Source organism: Carassius carassius, chromosome 42 (assembly GCF_963082965.1).
Source record: "Carassius carassius chromosome 42, fCarCar2.1, whole genome shotgun sequence".
In the NCBI taxonomy this organism is placed as follows: domain Eukaryota; kingdom Metazoa; phylum Chordata; class Actinopteri; order Cypriniformes; family Cyprinidae; genus Carassius; species Carassius carassius.
Window position 1 is genome coordinate 27,487,951 of NC_081796.1, and position 20,000 is coordinate 27,507,950.

At 39.8% G+C, this 20,000-nt stretch overlaps 2 protein-coding genes across 7 annotated transcripts in view; both read right to left on the reverse strand.

The window, feature by feature from the left end:
- The window catches only part of LOC132124477 (nebulin-like), a 28,455-nt gene extending 26,654 nt beyond the window's left edge, over positions 1-1,801 (reverse strand). For 3 of the 6 annotated variants that reach the window (XM_059535521.1, XM_059535523.1, XM_059535522.1), the window contains exons 1-2: positions 1,511-1,798; positions 380-1,411 (exon numbers count right to left, since the gene is read on the reverse strand). In XM_059535521.1, coding sequence (XP_059391504.1) covers positions 380-1,411; positions 1,511-1,570 — 1,092 coding nt within the window. In that variant the 5' untranslated portion in view covers positions 1,571-1,798. Of the gene's footprint in view, positions 1-379; positions 1,412-1,510 lie in introns of all 6 variants that reach the window. The other 3 variants (XM_059535520.1, XM_059535518.1, XM_059535524.1) reach the window with 2 other exon arrangements.
- Positions 1,802-4,116: 2,315 nt separating this feature from the next.
- LOC132124482 (LIM zinc-binding domain-containing Nebulette-like) lies at positions 4,117-15,158 on the reverse strand. Its single transcript, XM_059535531.1, has 4 exons — positions 14,997-15,158; positions 14,377-14,471; positions 5,623-5,707; positions 4,117-4,516 (listed from the first exon to the last, which is right to left on the reverse strand). The coding sequence occupies exons 1-4, from the start codon at positions 15,063-15,065 to the stop codon at positions 4,403-4,405; spliced, it is 363 nt and encodes a 120-aa protein (XP_059391514.1). The 5' UTR covers positions 15,066-15,158; the 3' UTR covers positions 4,117-4,402.
- Between the last annotated feature and the right edge of the window lie 4,842 nt (positions 15,159-20,000).

Sequence of the window (20,000 nt, forward strand, 5' to 3'; positions counted from 1 at the left end):
ATTGATTATATACAAAAGCGTTTATTGTAAGATATGTTTACATATATGCACATATTTAAGTATTTTTAGAGCATAGGGAGACTCAATTACATCATTCATTCAGTGCTTCATGGGAGTGGGCGGAGCTAAAGAGATCTATTAGCCCATTTTACGCTCTGATTGGTGGAGAATTCCCTGCAGAATCATGGGTAATGTAGTTTTTATACCAGGTACATGATTATCTATAAATTGGTTATAAAAATGCAGGCTGATGGCTTCAACAAAAGCATAAACCATTAATCAAGTACACATTAGGTCTCTGTTTAATGGTTTATTAGTTATCATTAAAAATTATTTTCCCTAAAGAACAAAATGAATGGAATTTCTACTTCACACTCACCTCATGGGTTGCTGAGCTTGGTTCAGGAATCAGATCAGGATTCGGATCAGGGTTCAGATCAGAAGTCGGATCAGGTTTTGGATCAGGACTCGGATCAGGATTCAGATCAGAAATCGGATCAGGATTCAGATCAGAAGTTGGATCAGGATTCAGATCAGAAATCGGATCAGAAGTCGAATCAGGATTCAGATCAGAAGTCGGATCAGGATTCAGATCAGAAGTCGAATCAGATTTTGGATCAGGACTCGGATCAGTATTCAGATCAGAAGTTGAATCAGGATTCAGATCAGAAGTCGAATCAGATTTTGAACCAGGATTAGGGTCAGTATTCAGATCAGAAGTCGGATCAGTATTCAGATCAGAAGTCGGATCAGGATTCAGATCAGAAGTCAGATCAGTATTAAGATCAGAAGTCGATTCAGATTTTGGATCAGGACTCAGATCAGGATTCATATCAGAAGTCAGATCAGGTTTTGGATGAGGACTCGAATCAGGTTTCAGATCAGGACTCGGATCAGGATTCAGATCAGAAATCCGATCAGGATTCAGATCAGGTTTTGGATGAGGACTCGAATCAGGTTTCAGATCAGGACTCGGATCAGGATTCAGATCAGAAATCCGATCAGGATTCAGATCAGGTTTTGGATCAGGATTCAGATCAGAACTTAGTTCAGGTTTTGGATCATTATTCAGATCAGAACTCGGATCAGGATTCCGATCATATCTTGGATCAGGTTTTGGATCAGGATTCAGATCAGAACTCGGTTCAGGTTTTGGATCAGGATTCAGATCAGGTTTTGGATCAGGATCCAGATCAGAACTCGGCTCAGGTTTTGGATCAGGATTCAGATCAGGTTTTGGATCAGGATTCAGATCAGAACTCGTTTCAGGTTTTGGATCAGGATTCAGATCAGGTTTTGGAACAGGATTCGGATCAGAACTCGGATCAGGATTCCGATCAGATCTCGGATCAGGTTTTGGATCAGAACATGGATGAGGACCTTGATCGGCTGTGACAGATGCTGGAGAATCCTGTGAGAAACGCACACACACACACACACACACACGGTGTGAGAGCAGCCCGTCATGTGAAGGTCACCGTGACTCTGCTCAGATGGTCAGCGCTCTCACCTCAGCGGCCGGTTCCACACCTCTGTCCATCTGTCCAGCAGTTTCCTCAGCGGTAGACATGACTGAAACACAAACTCAGAGCTCAGCACTGGACACAGCTGACCGGAGCGACGCTTCAGCCTGACTGACCAGCTTCTGCTCAGGAACAGACCTTATCAGAGACGCTTCCCCATTTAGAAACACTCGAGCGTTATCACTGCTGCAGGAGAACGTGTCGCACACAGAAAGGAATGTGCAGAGATATGAGCACCTCACACTAACCATTACCATCACTAGTCCTGGTGCTCATAGTGATGACAGCAAACCAAGTACTGAAGTTCAAAACACACACAAGCCTCACACTAACCCTCTGTTAACCAGCACTGATGCTGACTACTGAAACTAGTGCCAGAGATCCGACTGAAACTGAGACAATGAGCTCACATCCATCAGCTCGAGGTCATTCATACAGCTCGTGACCTTCACCACAGACAGCAGGTACTAGTTCTGATGCAGAACATTCACATCTGTGTGTGTGTTTGAGTGTTTGTGTGTTTGTGTGTGAGTGTGTATGAGTGGTTCAGGTATTTCCTACATTATGGGTCCACAGAAAGATGGCAATATCCAAAATCCTTGACCTTGTGGGGGACATGAGGGTCTCCATGAAGAAACAAGCTTATAAATGCAGAATTAAGTGTTTTGAGAATCTAAAAATGCCTGTAGTTTTGTGTGTGTGTGTGTGTGTTGGCTTTGTCTCGTGCATTAAATGCGGCACGCATATATATATATAACTGCGCAGCTCCCCCGTAGCCTAAACGATCAGCAGCACCGGTTTAAATCGGGCTCGGGCTCATAATTACAGTGAACGTGCTCGGGCTCGGGTAGGGTCGGGCTTGATCTGTTGGGCCCGATCTAAGCTCTAGTGTGTGTGTGTGTGTGTGTGTGTGGGGGGGGGGGGGGGGGGTTCAGGGTAAGGGTATAGAAAATACAGTTTATACAGTAGAAAAACCAGCATGTCTATGGAATAAACCCATAAAACATGGAAACCAGTGTGTGTGTGTGTGTGTGTCTGTATCTCTGTGTCTCTCTGTGTGTGTGAGTGTGTGTGTGTGTGTGTAATGTGGGATCTTGCTGTGAGTCAGTGTGTGTGTGTGTGTGTCACTTTCTCTCTCTCTGTCTATGTGTGTGTGTGTAAGGTGGGATCTGGCCGTGTGTGTGTGTAATGTGGGATCTTGCTGTGAGTCAGTGTGTGTGTGTGTGTCTCTCTCTCTCTCTCTGTGTGTGTGTGTGTGTGTCTCTCTCTCTCTCTGTGTGTGTGTGTGTGTGTGTGTGTGTGTAAGGTGGGATCTGGCCATGTATGTGTGTGTGTGTGTTGCTTCTGCAGCCAAATGTCTGTCAGACTCCATATGGGCCGCTCCATGATAACTGCAGCTCCAACATTCATCACAACCGGATCATAACAATCCTCAAAAACACAAAAGAGCTTGATTAATATTTCAGATCAGTCATCTCAACACAAATATAGATTTTCATCTTAACTACAGGAAGACTACCGTTACAAAACTACTTACTAGTTTATTTGATTTTTACTATTTCAGATGATGATGATAATAATAATAATAAAATTTAATAAAACACTATATTAAGGAATTTCTCATTGAAAATATTTTTAATTAATGATTTAGTTTATAAAAAATTATAGTAAATTATAGTAATAGTAAAATTTTAAAAAATTCAATTGAAATTATGCATTAGAACAAAAATGAAATGTTGTGCTGTAAAATAATTGTTATATTTTTACTTTATTATATTATATAGGATTAATTTAATTGCCACAGCTGTTTGATGATACATTTGTTATAAATCATAAAACAGTCCAGACAACAGAAGTTGGGAAAGATCAATTAAAATGGAATTTTGCAACAAATAAATAAATCACCGTTCATTTGATCATATAATGGTAAAAATGTAAGTTAATTTCTACATTCGTTAAAGTTTCAGAAATAAATTTGATTAGATAAATTTTTGATTATTAAAAATTAATTAAACCATTAAAATGGAAAGAGCTGAATTTGAATCTAATGAATTTCATAGAGTCCACATGCTTCCAAACAAGAAAGTATCTGAACATCAGCAGCTCTAAACGACCAACAAATCACAAACAGGAAAACAAGTCAGACAGGAAGTTTTCTCTCTTCATTCAGTCTAATTACAGAGCAGCATTTACGGGCCATGTCATGTGACTGCTAAAAACAGTTTGTGGGATTGAGGCGCGCTTGTTTTCTACGTTTGACAAACATGTGCGAGACAGTGAGTCTGGAAGAGGGAATGATGAGGAACAATCACAGGGAAAGCTAAACGCATTAACCATCAGAATCCAAAAAGAGAAAAGCAAAACAGAGGGAAACCACAGGGCCGAGCGAGCAGACCTCCGTCAGTGACATCACGCAGGACTCATGAGCATCATTTCACACACAGCGGCGCAGTTAGTGTTTCTGAAACGACATGGCAGTGTTTACTACAGTAAAACAGCTCAAAGTCAAGAGATCGAAACATCAAGCTCATGTGAACCTCATCAGAAACACAAACAGACGAGTGATGGAGTGACAGAGAGACACCGATCAGATCAAGAATCTTTCATCAGGGACGTTATTCTGGAGATATTATGAATCCTGAGAACATGATCAGAGCGAAAGACAGAAGATCATCTCACCTGCGTCTCGGCGTGATCTCAGAGTCGCTTCAGTCGCTGGAGGAATGAGGACCGCTCATTTTCATTCAGTGACAGTAGTGTGATGTTGTGTGTTTGTTATCAGAGACCAAACAGCACCTCAGACTCTCTCTCTCACACACACACACACACACACACACACACACACACACATTCACACAGGCGGTATAGTGATCAGTGTTTCATACATTACTGATGTGATCCTGTGTTCTTCTGAGTCTCTGCAGCTCCGGTGTGTCTGTGACGATACTGAAGCCTCGGCCTTTGCTCTCCTCAAAGTCTCGCTTATATCTCACCTGCAAACACACACATGATGACAATACACTGTTCAGTCAGTCACAGTGATTCTGTCAGTAAACTCTGAGCTTCAGACACACAAATACTGTGATCACAGTCTGTCTGAACGCCTTTGACTGACATCAACAGCTCAGACCGGATGAAAGAATCACTTCCTGCAGGACTGAAGGTGAAGGATTCAAACCGACCGAATGAATGACTCCCTGCAGGACTGTGATTCTTCGAGAGGAGCAGCATCTGCTCTGGTCTGCTGTCACCTTCTGTCAGCCCAGCGTCTCACACACACGCACACACGCACACACACGCACACACACACACACACACGCGGACACGCACACACTCACACACTCACGCACACACGCACACACACGCACACACACACACACACACGGACACGCACACACTCACACACACACACACACACACACACACACACACACACTAAAGCATGCATCCGCGCACACACACACATTGTTGTGTGTCTCTTGCAATCATCTTCACACACTCTCACAAGGTTTAAAGTGATTAAAAGTCAGATTCAGCTTTGCTCACTGTGTGAATCACACAATCTGCAGTGAGCGCAGAGTTTTATGAGCCGATCAGAACAGACCCGTGACCCTAACCTTCCAGAGAAGCTCTGAAACACACAGTGTGATGTGATATGTGGACATCAGCGTCGAAGACACGGCTCAATCGAGCGAACGCAGCCAGTGATCTGAACAAACTCATCTGAACGTCTGGAAACAGAGACACTGCAGAATGTGAAATATTTATTACTCATAGCGTTTCTTTGTTCATTTCTCAGATTGCCTCAGACTTTTGCATGTAGAACAATCTTTGTGATGAAATGCCAGTGTTAAACTAATCAATAACAGACGCGAGACAATGCTGATATCTGCAGTGTTTCTGTGTGTTTCTGCATCTGCACGAACATCCAGAAAAATCAAAGGAAGAAAACTGGGTCACCCTCATAAAAGACATTTCTGCTTAATGCTTTCATGCAAAATTCAATGCAAAATGAGTCTTGTTGGTTTGAAACTGGATGTTAGAGGAGCTGGACACGATGCGTGTCAGGTGTGACCGGTAACACATGTGTGACTCTCACCTGACTCTGTAGTTCACTCTGCTGCTTCAGACGCAGGTTCTCCGGTGTGTCTGTCACGATAGTGAACGACGTCTTAGGATAGTGACTGCAAGCAAAGCATGAACATGACAGTAATTAATGCATGATGGACAAGACAGGTTCATTTCATGGCTGCATGTTAAAACAGGGATTTACACAAAAGCTGCATAATATCTCCTCATAAAACATTCGGCTGGATCAAGAGTAAATGTTGTCATGTTTGGGTGGATTTTTCCTTTAACGCTCGAAATGAACCTGTTCTTCAGTGACCTTTCTGCTCTAATCACAGTAATAATCATCTCGTCAAACTCTGAAAATAACACAATAGTTTTACATCGTGACTTCACTGCTATTGTGTGATAAAAATAACGCATGAATGCCCATTGAATCAGGAGAATGCTCCCCTGGCAACCTCTGACCCCGCCCCCAAGCACATATATCAGCTCCTGATGGCACGGGAGCAGCTGTCAATCAATCAAACATCATCACCGACACGTCGTGGAAACGACAGAACAGCAGGACAGGAAGAGAGGGAGTGACTGTATCCTGAGAGACAAACATTTCCCATGAGCATCCATCTCTGCCTGCATGAGTTCAGGAAAGAACCAGCAGGTTAAATGAATCCAGATCGACCGTGAGCAGCACTTGCAGTGTGGCTAGTGAAGTTTTGACATCTACAGTCGGAGACTCTGTGTGTTTTTGGCCCATCACACAGCAGAAGCTAAACCAGTTTGTTTGTTTTTTCTGTGCCGGATACTCTACAATTACAGCAATAAACCAGAGCAGAGAGACTCTCTAGAGACGCTAATGACTGCTTGACGAGTTTGGTGCTCCTGAAAACTCTTCTGCTCACTAAGGCTGTGTTTATTTAATTAAAAAATATTATGACAATTTAAAAAAGAAAAAAATCTGTTTTCAAATCATCATATTAGAATGATTTCTGAAGATCGTGTTACACAGAACACTCCAGTAATGATGCCGAAAATACAGCTGTGTTGCTCTGATAGGAAGGGTCTAATCTTCCTAATGTTGTATAAGGTAAACCTGCAGGACCGGGTCGTTGTAGCAATGTGGTCTGTGAAGCTTAACTGATGATCCATCACAACTCCTAGGTTTCTAGCTGTCCTCGAAGGAGTTATGGTTGATGAGCCCAGCTGTATAGAGAAGTTGTGATGAAGCAATGGGTTAGCTGGAATCACCAGGAGTTCTGTCTTCGTAAGGTTAAGCTGAAGGTGATGGTCATTCATCCAGCTAGAGATGTCACTCAGACAGGCTGAAATGCGAGCAGCTACCGTCGGGTCATCTGGTTGGAATGAGAGGTAGAGTTGGGTGTCATCAGCGTAGCAGTGATAAGAAAAGCCATGCTTCTGAATGACAGATCCTAATGATGTCATGTAGATGGAGAAGAGAAGTGGTCCAAGTACTGAGCCTTGAGGAACCCCAGTAGCAAGTTGTTGTGACTTAGAAACATCACCCCTCCAAGAAACACTGAAAGATCTGTCAGAGAGGTAGGACTTAACCCACAGGAGTGCGGTTCCAGAGATGCCCATCTTTCTGAGGGTGGACAGGAGAATCTGGTGATTAACGGTGTCAAATGCAGCAGACAGATCCAGTAAGATGAGTACTGAGGATCTGGAAGCTGCTCTTGACTCAGGGCTTTAGTAACCGAGAGCAGAGCAGTCTCAGTTGAGTGGCCACTTTTGAAGCCAGATTGATGCCGTCCAGGAGGTTATTCTGTACAAGGAACATAGAGAGCTGGTTGAACACAGCTCGCTCAAGTGTCTTTGCAATGAATGGAAGAAGGGATACCGGTCTGTAGTTTTCTAGAAGCGCTGGATTTAGAGATGGTTTCTTAAGCAGTGGGCTTACCCGAGCCTGCTAAAATGCTGAGGGAAATGTTCCAGAGTGAAGAGAGTTGTTGATAATGTGAACTCTATTCTCTATTTTTAAGCTAATAAAATAGCCCTGGTGAGCAGAAGAGAGTTTGTACAGAAACTATTCAAAAATCTTAATTATTCAGAAGTTCAAAAGTTCGGTGGAATACACACGAGAGGACACTCTCACAACACAAAAGCACTAAGTTCATTTGATGTGACTGTGCAGGACTAAAGAAGCCTGTGTGTGTGTGTGAGAGAGAGTGTGTGTGTGTCAGTGTATGTGGAACAGGTCTTCTGCTGTGTTCAGGACTAGAGTTATTCTCGTCTCCACTAGCAACTCTGCTCACTTTGTTTGAATCATGACGCTCAGTGCAGAGAAACAAAGAGCCTCTCTGTGGGATGCTGAAGTTCTGCTTCTGAGCCAAAGAACACACAGGAACCTGAAAAACAGGAGCAGTGACCATCACGGCTCCATCTCAACCAACACACACTTACTAGAGAACACACTTGATCAGTTCCGATGACACACAGGTCAGATGGAGCTCAGTGTCCAGTGATAGTTGAGTTTAGGACTGAAGTGAGAGCTCAACATCATCAACATGCCAATATGTTCATATATACTGTACACTACAGTTCGTTTAAACAACAACAAAAAAACATTTTTGTGGGAAGTCGTGGCCTAATGGTTAGAGAGTCGGACTCACAATCGAAAGGTTGTGAGTTCGAGTCTCGGGCTGGCAGGAATTGTGGGTGGGGGGAGTGCATGTACAGTTCTCTCTCCACCTTCAATACCATGACTTAGGTGCCCTTGAGCAAGGCACTGAACCCCGAACAGCTCCCTGGGCGCCGCAGCATAAATGGCTGCCCACTGCTCTGGGTGTGTGTTCACAGTGTGTGTGTTATCACTGCTCTGTGTGTGTGCACTTTGGATGGGTTAAAAGCAGAGCATGAATTCTGAGTATGGGTCACCATACTTGGCTGTATGTCACTTCACTTCGTTATATACTCGTTCATTCATGAGTTTTGAGCAGCTTCTGTTTTACAGCAGCAACAGTGATTAAACCGTAAAATCCTGAACTGAAGAGCAAGAATTTCTTTCCTGATTTGAATCATAATGAAAGAAATAACAGAAGGAGACACTTGTGAGCAAGATCAACCGCTCTGTTAATCATGTAGGTTCATTTGTTTTCATCTTCACACAAACGATCGCTTCCTCTTTGATGTGACATCACGTGTGACCACGTTTGAATGGACCGGACAGAAGAAGAGGTTTCCATAACAACACCCCCCTCACACAGACACACCTGAGCGAGTGAAACTCTTCTCTGGAGCTGCTGCTTCACACAGATTTATATGTTTCATGAACTTACAGTTGTTCCGGGACTGTATCCTCTGACATACACAGCTGCTGTTCGTCTATTCTAGAGGAGTCAGTTCATAAAAAAACAAAACATCCCACCTACTGCTCAAACCCTGTATATGCGATCATACCAAATATGAGCTGTCCTGAATCACATGAGAATCACAGATAATAATAATAACAGACATCAGCGTCTAAATATACAATCAGCCTTTTCAAAGAGCGACTCTGGAGCGCAAACACCTTGAGGAAACATCTGAATCACATCGGCTTCAGGAGACAAACACTAAAACACTCACAGTCTATCCTCACATTCACTGTATTGGATAACATTACTGAACAAACAACTGAACAGACAAACATCTGAACTGACAAACATCTGAACAGACAAACATCTGAACAAACATCTGAACACAGACAAACATCTGAACAAACATCTGAACACAGACAAACATCTGAACAGACAATCAAACAAACATCTGAACAGCGAACAAACATCTGAACGAACACCTGAACAGAAAAACACCTGAACAAACATCTGGACACAGACAAAGATCTGAACAAACATCTAAACACAGACACACAAACATCTGAACAGACAAACATCTGAACACAGACAAACATCTGAATGAACACCTGTACAGAAAAACACCTGAACAAACATCTGGACACAGACAAACACCTGAACAAACATCTGGACACAGACAAACATCTGAACAAACATCTGAACACAGACAAACATCTGAACAGACAATCAAACAAACATCTGAACAGAAAAACACCTGAACAAACATCTGAACACAGACACACAAACATCTGAACACAGACAAACATCTGAACAGACAATCAAACAACCATCTGAACAGACAAACAAACATCTGAACACAGACAAAAAAAACAAACAAACATCTGAACAGACAAACACCTGAACAAACATCTGAACAGACAAACACCTGAACAAACATCTGAACACAGACAAAAAACAAACATCTGAACAGACAAACAAACAAACATCTGAACAGACATTTGAACACGGAGAAACAAACATCTGAACACAGACAAACAAACATCTGAACACAGACAAACAAACAAACATCTGAACACAGACAAACAAACAAACATCTGAACACAGACAAACAAACATCTGAACAGACAAACACACATCTGAACAGACAAACACACATCTGAACAGACAAACAAACATCTGAACAGACAAACAAACATCTGAACAGGGACAAACATCTGAACACAAACAAACAAACATCTGAACACAGACAAACAAACATCTGAACACAAACAAACAAACATCTGAACAGACAAACAAACAAACATCTGAACACAGACAAACAAACATCTGAACACAGACAAACAAACATCTAAACTCAAACAAACAAACATCTGAACAGACAAACATCTGAACAGACAAACAAACAAACAAACATCTGAACACAGACAAACAAACATCTGAACACAGACAAACAAACAATCATCTGAACACAGAAAAACAAACATCTGAACACAAACAAACAAACATCTGAACAGACAAACAAACAAACAAACATCTGAACACAGACAAACAAACATCTGAACACAGACAAACAAACATCTGAACACAGACAAAAAAACATCTGAACACAGACAAACAAACATCTGAACAGACAAACAAACAAACATCTGAACACAGGCAAACAAACATCTGAACACAGACAAACAAACATCTGAACACAGACAAACAAACAAACATCTGAACACAGACAAACAAACAAAACATCTGAACACAGACAAACAAACATCTGAACAGACAAACAAACATCTGAACAGACAAACAAACAAACATCTGAACACAGACAAACAAACAAAACATCTGAACACAGACAAACAAACATCTGAACAGACAAACAAACATCTGAACAGACAAACAAACATCTGAACAGACAAACAAACAAACAAACATCTGAACACAGACAAACAAACATCTGAACACAGACAAACAAACATCTGAACACAGACAAACAAACAAACATCTGAACACAGACAAAAAAAACATCTGAACACAGACAAACAAACATCTGAACACAAACAAACAAACATCTGAACAGACAAACAAACATCTGAACAGACAAACAAACAAACAAACATCTGAACACAGACAAACAAACATCTGAACACAAACAAACAAACAAACATCTGAACAGACAAACAAACATCTGAACAGACAAACAAACAAACAAACATCTGAACACAGACAAACAAACATCTGAACAGACAAACAAAAAACATTTGAACACAGACATCTGAACAGACAAACATCTGAACAAACATCTGAACACAGACAAACAAACAAACAAACATCTGAACAGACAAACAAACAAACATCTGAACAGACAAACAAACAAACATCTGCACACAAACATCTGAACAGACAAACAAAACAAACATCTGAACAGACAAACAAACAAACATCTGAACAGACAAAAAAACAAACATCTGAACACAGACAAACAAACATCTGAACACAGACAAACAAACATCTGAACACAGACAAACAAACAAACATCTGAACACAGACAAACAAACAAAACATCTGAACACAGACAAACAAACATCTGAACAGACAAAAAAACATCTGAACAGACAAACAAACATCTGAACAGACAAACAAACAAACATCTGAACACAGACAAACAAACAAAACATCTGAACACAGACAAACATACATCTGAACAGACAAACAAACATCTGAACAGACAAACAAACATCTGAACAGACAAACAAACAAACAAACATCTGAACACAGACAAACAAACATCTGAACACAGACAAACAAACATCTGAACACAGACAAACAAACAAACATCTGAACACAGACAAACAAACAAACATCTGAACACAGACAAAAAAAACATCTGAACACAGACAAACAAACATCTGAACACAAACAAACAAACATCTGAACAGACAAACAAACATCTGAACAGACAAACAAACAAACAAACATCTGAACACAGACAAACAAACATCTGAACACAAACAAACAAACAAACATCTGAACAGACAAACAAACATCTGAACAGACAAACAAACAAACAAACATCTGAACACAGACAAACAAACATCTGAACAGACAAACAAAAAACATTTGAACACAGACATCTGAACAGACAAACATCTGAACAAACATCTGAACACAGACAAACAAACAAACAAACATCTGAACAGACAAACAAACAAACATCTGAACAGACAAACAAACAAACATCTGCACACAAACATCTGAACAGACAAACAAAACAAACATCTGAACAGACAAACAAACAAACATCTGAACAGACAAAAAAACAAACATCTGAACACAGACAAAAAAACAAACATCTGAACACAGACAAACAAACATTTGAACACACAAACAAACAAACATCTGAACAAACATTTTAACACAGACAAACATCTGAACAGACAAACAAACAAACATCTGAACACAGACAAACAAAAACATCTGAACAGACAAACAAACAAACATTTGAACACAGGCAATCAAACATCTGAACACAGACAAACAAACAAACATATGAACAGACAAACAAACAAACATCTGAACAGACAAACAAACAAACATCTGAACAAACATTTGAACACAGACAAACAAACAAACAAACATCTGAAAACAGACATCTGAACACACAAACAAACATCTGAACAGACAAACAAACAAACATCTGAACACAGACAAACAAACAAATATATGAACAGACAAACAAACAAACATGAACAGACAAACAAACAAACATCTGAACAGACAAACAAACAAACATCTGAACAAACATTTGAACACAGACAAACAAACAAACAAACATCTGAAAACAGACATCTGAACACACAAACAAACATCTGAACAGACAAACAAACAAACATCTGAACACAGACAAACAAACATCTGAACAGACAAACAAACAAACATCTGAACAGACAAACAAACAAACATTTGAAAAGACAAACAAACAAACATTTGAAAAGACAAACAAACAAACATTTGAAAACAGACAAACAAACAAACATCTGAACAAACATTTGAACACAGACAAACAAACAAACATCTGAACACAGACAAACAAACATCTGAACACAAACAAACATCTGAACAGACAAACAAACAAATAAACATCTGAACACAGACAAACAAACATCTGAACAGACAAACAAACAAACATGTGAACAGACAAACAAACATCTGAACAGACAAACAAACAAACATCTGAACACACACAAAACATCTAAACACAGACTAGTCAGTTGTTAAGGTGCTATAGGTGGTTGCCAGAGTGTTGCTATGCAGTTGCTATGGTGTTGCGGGAGGTTGTTAGGGCATTGCTATATGGTTGCCAGATAAACACTCTCTAGAAACACAGCTGATGGGCAGAATTGAGCTGCTGCTCTCATCGACCTGAATAACAACGTGATCATTCAGTGTATAAATCACTGTAAAACTGAAGAAGGACACCGCTGGAGGAGCTCCAGGACATTCATGTGATGCTTTGTTTCTTCTCTTTCATCTTCTGGGATTATGCAGTAATCTGACGGGCTGGAAGGTGTATCTGGAACACAAGCAGCGCGACGTTTCTCAAAGGCATCATGAGTTTAAGTAGATCGCAGAGCTCAGCGTTTGTCTATAATGTTAGACAGTTAGCAGCGGTTCCTTAATCAACATCAAACGTCTGTTTCAGAAATGTCACACTGAGTAATGAGATCAAGCAACAATGTGCAAAAGGTCAAGACAAACTGACATTTAAACACAATCAAAAGCAAATAAAGAAAAGGCCACACGATAATGCGCTGGAGGTTCATAAGCATGGACATTTACAACCTGACTCCTAATGAACACACAGCTCAGTCGCAGCAGTCACACAGTTAAACAGGTTCTGATGACTGTGTGTGTGTTCACCAGAGCAGAGACAGCAGTGTTTGTCCTGAAAACAAGTGTCCCATCCAGCAGCTCAGACTCCACACCACTCTCTTCTCATAAAGGCTCCGCACAGCATAACAAACACACTGGGACGCATGCTTTGATGAGAACTCAAAACAGATGGAGGAGAGTTACCTGTGAAAGTCACCAGCAGCCGTCCAGACCACAGATATAACCGCTGGGACGGTCCAGTTATCGCTTTAACTCTAGATTACATCTGAACCTAACCACTGCTACAACCATAATCAATGAAATCAATAAAAACACTGACAGCCAATCAAAAATACAAATGGCATTTCACATTTTATGTTTTTTCGTTGAAATAACAGTTTCTTCTTATCGGTTATGTTCACTAGGATTGCTAAATGAATGTTTATTGCATTATTTGAGTATTGTTTTTGTTAAAAATGTTGCTACCATGTGTTTTTTTTTGTTGTAAAATTCAGGCAACCACAGCTGTCAGTTTTTTTTTTTACCATAAATTGTACAGTGTATGGTGATAGAGTTATCACTACAGTAATAGTTACAGTTGCACTCACGCGTTACAGTAGGGTTTCTTGTCGTAGCCTTTGTAGTTGTTCATGTTGAGTGTCATCTTACACATTTCACAGTGGAAACAGCCTTTGTGCCAGTTCTGAAAAACCGCAGGACATCACATCATTACTGCAGATTCTGAGCAATTAATAATGCCACATCGTTTTAATAATCACAGGAGGCATCGTGCAGATTAAACACTGTCCAGTCTCTTTCTGACACACTGGACATGAGCCTCAGAGCTGAAGAGATCAATAATGCTGGTGCACTGAGTTAAACTGATGCAGTCAGCTGCTGGATCACTATCATTTTCAAACACTTCAGAGAATACCATGGTATTACTGCGCTACCGTGTCCAAAACAACACCCTGCTAGTTTCTGAATGGCTCGGTGTTTGTCTGTTTATATTTAATTAGCTTTATCTTTAATAGATTTATTTAGACAATCTTTAATAATGTAACTCGTGACTGTAAGATTATGAATAAAACCTGCAGTTCGTTATGAAAGACGCATCGAAACGCACAGTAAAGTTTGATTTAAAGACATCACACAGCTGCGGTTCTCTGATAAAGTTGCTCTAGTTGCGAGTTCGTGTGGAAATTAGGTAAATCAAGTCTTTTCGCACCTTGTCGAGGCAGCTGATCTTCTCGGTCGGATAGACGGTTTTCCCGCAGCGCGCGCACACAGGGTTCATCCTCACCACAGCTCCGGTCCTCAGATGAGAACAGATCCGCGAGCAGCAGAGAGAGTGTGTGTGTGTGTGTGTGTGTGTGTGTGTGTGTGTGAGAGAGAGAGAGAGAGAGAGAGAGTGAGTGAGTGTGTGTGTGTGTGAGAGAGAGAGAGAGAGAGAGAGAGAGAGAGAGAGAGAGAGAGAGAGTGTGTGTGTGTGTGTGTTTGTGAGAGAGAGAGAGACTTTGACTTTTAAGCTTCTTTTATTTACAGACACTTATAAAAAACAATAAATATTAAATTTCACAAAAAAGCATTAAAAAAAATAAATAAAAAAAAATAAAAAAATCCTACCTACTTATACATAACTAGGTTTTTAGCGCACATTCAAATTAATTTCAATTCATAACATTATATCATAACCTCTCTCTTCACTTGGTTGACATAAAATACCTTTAGTACCCCAGAAAGAAAAGAAAGAGTCAGTATCATTTACAAATTCATAAAACCTGTACTCCAAAATTAACCTACTTTTTACCAAAGCCTTAAACATATGTAAAGGATCAATTCCTCCACTAAGAAGTGTTTTATTCTTCCTTGTCAGCCAAATTGCCATTTTGGCCTTACCAAACAAGAAATTGACCAAAACTGTTTGTGTCCTGTTTGAGGCACTATATTTTGGTCCAAAAACAAAAAGACCATTTGTAAAGTGAAAACCAAAACTATGACTCAATTCTCCCAATACACCAAACATGTCTTTTAGCCTTGAACAACCAATAAAAATATGAAAAACAGTTTCTGAAATTCCACAAAAAGAACACTCCTCCTCTTGCAAAGGATTCAGACGTGCCTTATATCGATTTGTTGCTATTATCCAATGTGAAATTCGCCACTGCAAATCTCCATTCCGTTTTTCAATTGGTTTCTTATATAAGGACCTCCAACTACCTTTTGGGGAAGTACCAGACTCAACAAATTCAGTCCACTTAGTTTCTGGAAGTTCTTTTAAAGCTCTTAAATTGAGATACTTTACACACACACACAATAAAGAGCTTTCTTAGAAGTAATGTTAAAAAGACCAAGTTCAGGTGTCCTAAAAGAGAGCAGACTTCCTTCAAACTCTTGCCAGTCTCCTACATCCACAGCCACACTGATGTTGGGGAATGCATTCTCTGATTTTTCAACTTTTAGTGGCAGCACAGGAAAAAAGACTTGAATTTCAGCTAGCAGTTTTTTCACAACTCGAACAGAACGGATACCAGTCTTTATGGCCAGTTGTTCTGCAGTAATCCACTGGTCATTTGACCTAAGATGGCAGATCTTATGAACCCCTGCTCTCACCAAGCTCGTACGTACAGTCTGTGATTTCAAAATCGCACTGGGTAGGTGAGAATTAAAAATTAAAGGTTCTTCAAGATCCCAGGGACTCTGTGTTTCAGAAATCTCCCTTTTAACAATAAAAATCTGCCATGCATTGAGTACTGAGGCATAAAAAGATGGGAGCCTACTAAGATCAATCTCCTTTAAATTCATTAAAAAGAGATGTCTGTCCAAATTCAACCGTCCCACTCGATTCAATAAGGCACAAGCCACTCTTATCCAGTTCTGAGACTGATGATAAAGTAGTCTCTGGACTGTTTGCAGTCTAAAAGCAGCCACTTTAGACTTAATATCCATGAGACCTTGGCCTCCTTCATGTACCTGCAGATACAAAACTGACTCTCGTAGCCAATGTTGACCAGACCAGAAAAAATTTACAATCAATTTTTGGATTCCTCCAATTAAATCTTCTGGTGGATTCAACACAATTAATCGATGCCATAGGATAGAGGCGGCAAGATTGTTTATAACCAGCACTCTTCCCCTATAGGACAGGGGAAGTCGTGGCCTAATGGTTAGAGAGTCGGACTCCCAATCGAAAGGTTGTGAGTTCGAGTCCCGGGCCGGCAGGAATTGTGGGTGGGGGGAGTGCATGTACAGTTCTCTCTCCACCTTCAATACCACGACTTAGGTGCCCTTGAGCAAGGCATCGAACCCCCAACTGCTCCCCGGGCGCCGCAGCATAAATGATGCCCACTGCTCCGGGTGTGTGCTCACAGTGTGTGTGTGTGTGTTCACTGCTCTGTGTGTGTGCATTTCAGATGGGTTAAATGCAGAGCACAAATTCTGAGTATGGGTCACCATACTTGGCTGAATGTCACTTCACTTCACTTCACTTCACTTCACTTCACTTCACTTCACTTCACTTCAGTTGAGGCAAAATCCAGTTCCATTTTGACAATCTGGCACAAACTTTGTCCTTCAAACCTTCCCAGTTTTTTCTTTGGTAGTTTTCAGAACCCATGAAAATTCCTAAAAACTTAAAACCATTTTTTTCCCACTTAACATTTTCAGGGATGACTGGTAAAGGCATTTTTGTTTTATCATTACACCAGAATGCTTCTGTTTTACCCCAGTTGAGTTTTGCAGATGATGCTCTCTCATATAATCCAATACTGTAACTAATAATATCAATATCTTTTTGTTCTTTCACAATTACAGTAATGTCATCCGCATATGCAGTCAGTTTAACAGAATGAAGGCCATCACCAAACAATAAACCAGACAGATCTTTTCTTAGTAGACATAAAAGTGGTTCAACTGCTAAAACATAAAGCTGGCCTGACAGTGGACACCCCTGCCTGATACCCTTCTGTATACTTATTGGTTGGCTTAAACCACCACCAATCTTTAGAATAGAAGATACATTCATATACAAGAGTTTGATCCAAGATATAAAAACATTTCCAAACCCAAATGCATGCAATGTTTCAAACAGAAAACCATGGTCCACTCTATCAAAGGCTTTTTCCTGATCCAGGAACAAAAAACCTACATCCACTTCATACAGTTTAGAGTAGTCCAAAATATCTCTGATCAGAAAAATGTTATCATGTATTGTCCTTTCTGGGATACAATAGGACTGGTCTTGAAGTATTATATCCCCCAAAACAGATTTCATTCTATTAGCCAATAACTTAGCTATTAACTTATAGTCAGATGTTAGAATCGATACAGGCCTCCAATTTTTTAGGAAACTCAAGTCTCCTTTCTTGGGTATCAGGGCCAACACTGCCCGTTGACAACTTTTGGGAAGTAGTTTATCTTTAAAACATTCTTGAACCACCTCATAAAAGTCTCTTCCAATGATCCTCCAAAAAGCCTTATAAAAGTCCACTGGCAGTCCATCAATTCCAGGTGCACGGCCCGCATTCATCTGTATCACTGCATCAGTTAGCTCCTTAAACGAAACAGCACTGTCCAGAGTCCGACTCTGCTCTTTAGTGATGGTAGGAAGCTGTTGTAGTAATTGTGAAACGCATCCAGTATCAGTGTCCTCCTTTTTATAAAGTTCTGAATAGAAATCCACTGCAATCTTTCGCATTTTCCTTGAATCAAAAGTCTTTAGTCCATCTGGTGTTGTTAAACAGTGCATTTCATTTAGTTTTTTTGAGACCTTTTCTAAATTAAAAAAATATGCAGTGGGAGCATCCATGTCGTGTATAGACATAAACCGTGACCTTATTAGGGCACCTTTAGCCCGAACTTGCAATAAAGTTTCAAGATCTTGCTTCTTTTCAGATAACTTTCCATCTAATGATGAATCTGAATGTTGAATCATTCCAGCTGTAATCTGAAAGATCTCTTGCTCTATTTCAGACATTCGTTGTTTAATGTTTCTAGTAGACAAGAAAGTAAATTGCTGACAAAAAACTCTTATTTGGGTCTTTCCTATCTCCCACCACTGTATCAAACTTTCAAAATCATCCTTTTGGGAAACCCACTCACTCCAAAACAATTCAAATTTTTCACAAAAATCTTTTTCTTTTAACAACGCTACATTAAACTTCCAGTAAGGACTTTTACATTTTTGATTTGTCAAGGCAATATTCACTGAAATAAAATGATGATCTGATATACAGCATGGAAAAATGTTACACTCCATTAATCTATTATTTTCTGTACGCTTAATATAGAGCCTGTCAAGTCTAGCTGCACTAATCCTCCCTTGTGAAACTCTTGTCCATGTATATTGTTTTACAACATTATTCTTTTCTCTCCACACATCTATAAGATCATGTTGCACAATAATACTTTTCAAGAAAGAAGCTGATACAGAATCTGGTTCCTCATTATTTCTGTCTAAAAGAAAATTTAGAGTACAGTTCCAATCACCACCGACAACTATAAATTCATCAGGAGTAAAACTTTTTAAAAAATCTCCCAACTTTTTGAATAACAAAGTTCTTTCTGTGCCTCTATTTGGAGCATAAATATTTATGAAAACAAATACTTGATTATGAATTTCAGCTTTCACAATGAGAAGACGTCCTTTCTCCAATTCTATTTTTGATAAAATATTAACATCAATATTAGCTGAAAATAAGATAGCTACTCCAGCACTGATATTTGTGCCATGGCTTACACAAATTTTCCCTTCCCACCACAAATTCAACTCGGATTCATTATTTGAATCACTGTGCGTTTCTTGTAAAAATATTACATTATTATCTTTCAGCCTAAGAAATTCAGATAGTAAAGCTCTTTTCCCACCATCCCTCAACCCATTAACATTTAAAGATCCCACTCTTAGAATCTGCATTATAGGGGAGAGAAAAAAGAAACAGAAAAAAAAAGCAGAAAAACGACAAAGTAAAAATAGATCCCACAGCCATGTGCATTTATTTTTTCCGTTTTAACATTTTTGCCTGATCATTTTGAGCTTTACGTGCAGCCGTCATAAATTTTTTCAGCCTAAATCTTTTTTGTTTCGAAATCACGTCGTAACCAACAGTCTTCTGAGCAATCATTACCGATTTAACAAATTTGTCACCATCAGCGAAGTATTTTAAAACATCAATTTTTTTGCCTTTAGTTTGATCCAGAAATTCGTTTAATTCCTCCACAGAATAAATGTCAT

Coding starts and splice junctions, on each gene's coding strand:
- LOC132124482 (XM_059535531.1), bottom strand. CDS start 15,065: ATGAACCCTGTGTGCGCGCGCTGCGGGAAAACCGTCTATCCGACCGAG. Junction 14,472..14,996: donor AGATCAGCTGCCTCGACAAG/GTGCGAAAAGAC, acceptor GCGGTTTTTCAG/AACTGGCACAAAGGCTGTTT. Junction 4,517..5,622: donor AGAGTGAACTACAGAGTCAG/GTGAGAGTCACA, acceptor GTGTGTTTGCAG/GTGAGATATAAGCGAGACTT.